At 67.8% G+C, this 7,702-nt stretch overlaps 1 protein-coding gene across 1 annotated transcript in view; it reads left to right on the forward strand.

The window, feature by feature from the left end:
• The window catches only part of SPEG (SPEG complex locus), a 48,103-nt gene extending 40,401 nt beyond the window's left edge, over positions 1 to 7,702 (forward strand). The window contains exons 35-46 of the mRNA XM_019522832.1: positions 10 to 358; positions 462 to 602; positions 723 to 839; positions 996 to 1,163; positions 1,305 to 1,427; positions 1,631 to 1,795; positions 1,873 to 2,827; positions 3,113 to 3,352; positions 3,635 to 3,858; positions 6,842 to 6,917; positions 7,199 to 7,348; positions 7,478 to 7,702. Coding sequence (XP_019378377.1) covers positions 10 to 358; positions 462 to 602; positions 723 to 839; positions 996 to 1,163; positions 1,305 to 1,427; positions 1,631 to 1,795; positions 1,873 to 2,827; positions 3,113 to 3,352; positions 3,635 to 3,858; positions 6,842 to 6,917; positions 7,199 to 7,348; positions 7,478 to 7,685 — 2,916 coding nt within the window. The 3' untranslated portion in view covers positions 7,686 to 7,702. The remainder of the gene's footprint in view (positions 1 to 9; positions 359 to 461; positions 603 to 722; positions 840 to 995; positions 1,164 to 1,304; positions 1,428 to 1,630; positions 1,796 to 1,872; positions 2,828 to 3,112; positions 3,353 to 3,634; positions 3,859 to 6,841; positions 6,918 to 7,198; positions 7,349 to 7,477) is intronic.

Consider the following 7,702-nt stretch of genomic DNA (forward strand, 5'->3'; position numbering starts at 1 on the left):
GGCAGCGAGACCCCCAGCCGGGGCCGGCGGCAGTCCTGGGGCCTGGAGAAGCCGGAGGCAGAGAGCGGGGGCGAGTCGCCCGTGGTGGCCGTGCGGCGGCAGATCAGCTCAGCCGTGGAGCGCGTGTCCCTGCGGCTGTGGGGCCAGGCCGAGGACCGGCGGGAGGCGGAGGGGGCCGAGGCACCCGAGAAGCGCACGCCCCTGCTGTCCCGGCTGCGCCGCGCCAACTCGGAGGGGCAGAACCTGCGCCAGGTGGGCGTCCCCCAGGACCAGCTGGGGGCCCAGGCTGCCGCCGCGCCCCCCTCGTCCGAGTCCCTCGCCTCCGAGGCCAGCGCCCGCTCCGACACCTCCACGAAAGGTGAGTGCCAGCGTCAGAGCCGGACGGTCCGTAGCCCCCCAGTTGCGGCACCCGGGCTCCGCAGTGCTGCGGGGGATGGTCTGAGCCATGCTCATGTCTGCAGCCTCCGGGCGCTCGCGCTGGGACCGCTGGGGCCTGTCGCGGGGCAAGAAGGACAAGGTGGCCTCGCAGCCCAACCTGCCGGCCAGCGTCCTGCGCGAGGATGGTGCCGCGCCGGGCCGCCCCTACGTGCCCAGCGAGTCAGGTGTGTGCGGGGATGGGGCAGGGTGGATGGGGTCCCTTGTCCCTGTGGCTGGATGGGAGGAGGCAAGCTGGCCCGTGGGGGCTGGGGACCCCCACTCATCCCCGGCCCCCTGCTCCCCAGACTTCCCCCCCGTGTTTCACATCAAGCTGAAGGACCAGGTGCTGCTGGAGGGCGACCCGGTGACTCTCTGCTGCCTACCAGCCGCCAGCCCCTCTCCCCGCATCATCTGGATGAAAGGTGTGGGCTGCTGGGGGATGCTGCGTCCGGGCCACAGACCACCGTGAATGGGCCACGGACGCACATGGGGTGCAGCTGGGGGTCCAGGGAGGGGCGGGGAGCATCCCAAGACCAGTGCCACGAGCCCCTGCCCCTCTGGCCCGTCCCTCCCCGCAGACAAGCAGCCGCTGGAGCCGGCGGATGGGGCGAGTGTGGTGTCGTGCAAGGACGGGCGCCAGCTGCTGACCATTGCCAAGGCCAGCCGGCGGGACGCGGGGCTGTACGAGTGCGTCGCTGCCAACGCCCTGGGCTCTGCTGCCAGCTCCTGCACCCTGGCGGTGGCACGTAAGGGCACGGGCGGGGGTCTGGGGGCACTGAGGGTCCCGGGGGGTCTCCAGGTGTCGGAGCCGCACTGGTGCTAGCTCAGCTGCAGCTGCCAGCTGGGTCCAGCCTGCCCCTTCCCACCCCACCATCCCTGCCCCGCAGGGCTCCCCGGGAAGCCGGGCACCCCCGAGATCCCGCAGAAGTACAAGAACACGGTGCTGGTGCTGTGGAAGCCCTCGGACAGCCAGGCCCCCTGCACCTACACGCTGGAGCGCAAGGCCAACGGTACATGCTCCCTGCCTGCCCCGGCCCCGGCCCCGGCCCCGGCCCCAGCCCTGGCCCCGGCATGCACGGGCACTGAGAGCTCCCTGCCATGCCACCGGCCCTGGGCCTGGGCTTGCACCTGCAGCGTTGCCGGCTCCAGGATGGGGGGTGCCAGGGTGCCTGCCCCAGCCCTGACTCTGGCTCTGCCCCTGCACCCGCCCCAGGGGAGCATGAGTGGAAGATCATCAGCTCGGGCATCGCCGACTGCTACTTCAACGTGACGGAGCTGCCGTCCGGCACCACCGTGCGCTTCCGCGTCGCCTGCGTCAACAAGGCCGGGCAGGGCCCCTACAGCAGCCCCTCCGAGAAGGTCGTGGTGGAGGGCGCAGGTGAGCCAGGCTCCAGGCGCGGGGACGCAGGACCAGGCGCTGCCCAGGTGCCCTGACCCTCCGCTCCGTCCCTCCAGAGCCCCCCGGTGCCAGGAAGCCAGTGGCTGCCCCCCCTGAGAGAGAGGCTGCCTCCCGGTCCACCCAGACGCCTCGGGACCAGAGCACCGGGGCTGCACTGGCTACCCCACCCCACGCGCACCAGGCGGTCGGGCCTGGTGCTGCCCAGGACGAGGTGGTGCCCGAGCCTCCCCCGGGCGGTCCTGCTCTGGCCATCACGGTGTCGGCACTGCCGGAGCCAGCACTGATGCCGGCCAGGACTGCACCCCCTGTCCCGGCTGCAGCCGCCCCCGATGGACCGGTCTCACCAGTGCCCACGGCTGCACCAGCCCAGGTCTCACCAGCGCCCACGGCTGTCCCACATGCCCAGGTCTCACCAGTGCCCATGGCTGCGCCAGCCCAGGTCTCACCAGCGCCCACGGCTGCGCCAGCCCAGGTCTCACCAGCGCCCACAGCTGTCCCACATGCCCAGGTCTCACCAGTGCCCATGGCTGCGCCAGCCCAGGTCTCACCAGCGCCCACGGCTGCGCCAGCCCAGGTCTCACCAGCGCCCACGGCTGTCCCACATGCCCAGGTCTTGCCAGCACGTGCGGCCGCACCAGCCCGGGCCTTGCCTGCCCCTGCAGCCACCCCAGATGCCGGGGTCTCCCCAGCCCCCACGGCTGCCCCAGGTGCCAGGGTCTCGCCCATCCCACCAGCCCAGCCGGCCTCCAAGTTCTCCCCCATCGCGCCGGCGGCCCCCTCCGCCAACACGGTGCCAGTGCGGAAGGTGGCCCCGTCAGCAGCCCCCAAGTTCATGGTCACCTCCTTCGTCTCCCTGCCGCCTGCACCACCGCCCACCGAGGACGTGCCCGCAGCCCCCACGCCCAGCCGCATCAGCCCTGTGGGGCGAGAGGCCCCCGCGGCCAAGGACAGCTCGGGGCTGCACCAGGGGGTGCCGCAGAAGCCCTACACCTTCCTGGACGAGAAGGCCAGGTGAGGAGGCCGCGGCCCGGGCACCGCCATGTCGGCTGCCAGCAGCCCAGTGCCGGAGCCGGAGGCTGGTCTTGTTCTGTCCCCTCTGCCCCGACCCGGTGACGTGGGAGCGGGGTTGGGCTGTGGCTAGAAACGTCCCATCCTGTGGGGTGGGGCCCCGATCCTGGGGGCTCTGCCCACAGCCACATGGAGACCACAGGAGCGGTCCCCCAGGCGGGAGGAAGGGGCGCGGAGGGGGGTGCTGCGGTGCTGGACAGCCGTGCTGAGCGGTGCCGTGGCCGGCAGGGGCCGGTTCGGGGTGATCCGGGAGTGCAAGGAGAACGCGACGGGGAAGCGGTTTATGGCCAAGATTGTGCCGTACGAGGCGGAGCGGAAGCAGAGCGTGCTGCAGGAGTACGAGGTGCTCAAGGCGCTGCGACACCAGCGCATCATGGCCCTGCACGAGGCCTACATCACGCCCCGCTACCTCGTGCTCATCTGCGAGAGCTGTGCCGGCAAGGAGCTGCTCTACAGCCTCGTCGACAGGTGGGGCAGGGGGCTGGCCCCGGGGAGACTGCTCTGTCTGGACGGAGGGGCTGCGAACGTTGCACGGGGAACGCCTGCACCATGGACCCGCGGGGGCTCCCAGAGCAGCCGAGCGGTCCCCACCCCCAGCCGTGCAGCGCGGCCCGCCGCTGGGATGCTTCACAGCCCAGAAACGGGGGAGAGCTGGAGTGGGCATTTCCCAAGGGGAGCGGGGCGGTTGTCTAACGAGGGGCCTGGAGTAACGAGGCCAAGGCTGGCCCGCTGACGCTCGGCCCGCGCCAGGTTCCGCTACTCGGAGGACGACGTGGCGAGCTACCTGCTGCAGATCCTGCAGGGCCTCGAGTACCTGCACGGGCGCCGTATCGTGCACCTGGACATCAAGCCCGACAACATCCTCGTCTCCTGCGTCAACACCATCAAGATCGTCGACTTTGGCAGCGCCCAGACCTACAACCCGCTGGTGCTGCGGCAGCTGGGACGGCGCGTGGGCACGCTGGAGTACATGTGTGAGTGCACAGGGGCGTACGTGTGCGAGTACAAGCTGCATGGGCGTGCTGGAGTACATGGTGATTACATGTGTGAATGTGCGGGGGCCATGGGCACACTGGTGTATGTGTGTGAGTGTGCAGGGACATGCATGAGAGCAGGGCGTAGACATGCTTGAAGGCCTGTGTGTGAGTACACAGTGTGAGTACATGTCAGTGTGGGGGGGGCATGTTGCACTACACGTGCGAGTGCACGGGCGTATGTGTGACTGCAGGGGTGGACACAGTGGAGCACACGTAGGAGTGTATGTGGGGACATGAGTCTGGTGGTGCACATGTGAATGTGTGCGGGGTGCGCACAATGGAGCATGCAGGGGAGTGTAGGCAGGTCATGCACATCAGAGCACGTGTCAGTGTGGGTCATGTGCCCTGGAGCACGCTTGTCAGTGCAGGCGCTGCTTCACCTTCAGGCCACGCTCCCCCAGGCCCTGTTTCACCCCCGCCAGCCTGCAGGGTAGGGCAGGGTGGGACAGCACCTTTGAGACTGACTGGCTCAGAGGGGCCAGAGCTGCGACTGGCTGGCAGAGAGCAAAGGCCCATCCAGAGAGGGGCTGGGGCCGGCAGGGACCTGGCTGGGAAGTGATGGAGGCGGTTCCCTGGAGGGTGCCCACCTGACTCTGGGATTGTGGCAAGGACCTGGCGTCCAGGTTGCGGCCATGGGGTCTCTGCCCTGGGCAGGGCACAGCTCTGCAGGGCCAGGGTCCATGCGGTCAGCACAGAAAAGAGCCTTGTCGGCAGCATCTGGCAGCCTGGCAGGGAGGCAGTGCACAGTGGAGGCTGGACGAAGGCCTCCAGCCCCAGGGCTGGCACCGAGGAGGACAGAGCAGAAGCAGCCACTGAGCTCGGGGGAAGCGCTGGAAGCCGCAGGACGCACGAGGGAAGCGAGGACTCGGGCGCAGAGCAGGTCCCGTGCAGGCGGACAGACAGCCGGCCCCGCCACCGCAAGCAAAGCGTGTCGTCACCAGTCTGTGCCTGGACGGTGGGAGAGGAGCCTGCCAGGGCCTGCCCTGGGCCCAGCCAGTGGAGCTGGAAGGGCTGGCGCCCGCGGGCTGGTGCCCAGCGCTGACGTGGGCAGGGGAAGGATCAGGCACACGGACAGACCAGGGCGACCAGCTGGACGCAGACGCAGACGCAGGGAAGGGAGCGGACAGGAGGCAGCTGCATACAAGGCCTGAGCCGCTCGGGTCCAGCAACAGCAGCATCGGGGGCCTGATGGGAGGCAACAGGGTCTCTTTTCTGCGCTGCCGAGGCCCCATCTGGAGCATCGGGGCAGCTCTGGAGAGTTGAAGAGGCTGGACAGGCCCTGGGCCAGAGGATCAAGGTGTAGCAGTGCCCGTGCTTTGGGCTGGACATGACCCCGCAGCAGCGCTGGGACTTTAGGGGCCCTGGCAGATGTTACACTTAGGACATGGCGAACCACTTAATCACATCTTAAGCAGGAGCCCGGCCATGTACCCATGCCACGAATGGTGCAATAAAACAGGGAAAAGACCACAAAAGGATCTCACAGACTGTGCAAAGAGCTGGCTGGAGGCAGCCATTGGCTGTGGGGACTGAATCCCATTGTGCCATTAACTGGACGTCTGTTGGTGGACAGTCATGAACGTGGCATCTGATGGGCTCAAGGGGGGCCGCAGGTGTCATGGTTTCATAGTTGGTCGGGCCAGAAGGGACCTGAGTAGATCATCGAGTCTGACCCCCTGCCATGGCAGGAAAGAGTACTAGGGTCAAACGACCCCAGCAAGGTGTTCATCTAACCTCCTCTTACAGACCCCCAGGGTAGGAGCCAGCACCACTCCTCTTGGAAGTTGGTTCCAGATCCAGGCACCCTGACCGTGAAGTCGCGCCTCCTGATGTCTGGCCTAAATCTCCCCTCTGCCCGCTTGTGACCATTATTCCTGGTCACTCCTGGCAGTGCTCGGGGCAACAGGGACTCCCCCAATGCCTGCTGGTCCCCTCTGACTAGTCCGTAACAGGCCACTAGATCCCCCTCAGCCTTCTCTTGTGGAGGCTGAACAGGTTCAGATCCTGTCACCTCTCCTCGTAGGGGCTGCCCTGCTGCCCCTGACCATGCGAGTGGCCTCCTCTGGCCCCTCTCCATGTTGTCCACATCCCTCCTGAAGTGCGGTGCCCAGAACTGGACGCAGTACTCCAGCTGCGGCCTGACCAGTGCCGCATAGAGGGGGAGGATCACCTCCCTGGACCTGCTCGAGATGCATCTGTGGATGCAGGAGAAGGTGCGGTTGGCCTTCCTGACTGCGTCCCCACACTGGCGGTGGTCGAGCCCCTGCAGCCCCCTCACCAGGTTGTCACCCCTGGCCAGCACCAGGCCTGACAAGGCGTCTCCCCGGTGGGGCTGTGCACCTCCTGGGTTAGGTGGAGGTCCTGCATTCGGGCTAGGGACCTACATGAGTGGTCAGACCTGGCTGACTGCTCTTCCCCGCAGATGTCTGGGTAGTTTTGTTAACCCATGATGACCACGTCCTTTGACCTAACGACCTCTGGGAGCCGGCGTGAGAATTCCCAGTCTCGCTCTTCCCCCTGGTCGGGTGGTCTGTAGTCGACCCCCACTGTTAAGTCCCTTTCCACCAACCCCCTTGTAATCTGACCCAGAGCACTTCAGCCTGCCCCTCCTCTGACCCCATGCTGCTCATGGAGGATGTGAATTGCTCTTTGACACGGAGCCAGAGGGACTTGTCTACCCGTCTGGGGTTGGTGCCAGAGCCGCATGGCAGGGGCTGGCCTGGCTCTGCGGGGCAGGGCCGTATTGTCCGTGCAGGAACCGCTGCTCCAGGCCCAACTGACTGGGCCCAAACCGCTGCTCCAGGGCAAGCAAGCACTGGGTCTGCTACAGGCGGGTCCCCCCTCCCCTCCCCTGGGCCCACAGCATGTCCTGCCCTGCCCCGGGTTCCCCTTGGGTTGACCTGCCCCATCTCTCCTGCAGCCCCGGAGATGGTGAAGGGCGACCCGGTGGGCTCGGCGGCTGACGTCTGGGGGGTTGGTGTCCTCGCCTACATCATGTGAGTGCCCAGGGCCGGGACAGGCGCTGGGAAGCGTGAGCTGGAGGCCACGGCTGCATGGGGGGCACTGTGGGTCCAGGCCCTGCAGCGCTACAGGGGGAGGGGGCAGCGCGGGCTCAGCCCTGGCACACAGCTACCGCGCAGGGCAGGACGTGCAGCAGCTGGTGGTGACTGAGGGGCTGAGCTAGCAGGGGCGGCAGGGCGGGAGCGAGGGGCAGTGGTGGGGGGCAATAGCCTGGGTTCAAGGGCAGAGCCTGGCTCTGACCCCGCATATCCCCCAGGCTCAGCGGCCGGTCGCCCTTCTTCGAGCTGGACCCCATCGAGACGGAGAACCGGATCCTGGCCGGACGCTACGACGCCTTCAAGCTGTACCCCAACGTCTCGCAGAGCGCCGCCCTCTTCATCCGCAAGATCCTCTCCATCTACCCCTGGTGAGTGCCACCCAGCTCCCGGCCCCTGGACACCCCTACAGCCGGCTTTCGGTCCCCAGGGCTGGGGGGCTGGACGCCCAGGTCCTTCCTTCCCCGCTGCCTGGGTCTCACAGGGCCCCGCTGCTGCAGGAGCCGGCCCACGGTCAAGGACTGCTTCGCCAACCCGTGGCTGCAGGACGCCTACCTGATGAAGCTGCGGCGCCAGACGCTCACCTTCACCACGCAGCGCCTCAAGGAGTTCCTGGTGGAGCACCAGCGGCGCCGGGCCGAGGCCGTCACCAAGCACAAGGTCTTACTGCGCTCCTACCCTGGCGGCCAGCCGCCTGCCGCGCCCTAGCAACGCGCCACGCCTGC

Source organism: Gavialis gangeticus, unplaced genomic scaffold, assembly GCF_001723915.1.
Source record: "Gavialis gangeticus isolate Ggan-Ray unplaced genomic scaffold, GavGan_comp1, whole genome shotgun sequence".
NCBI lineage: Eukaryota > Metazoa > Chordata > Crocodylia > Gavialidae > Gavialis > Gavialis gangeticus.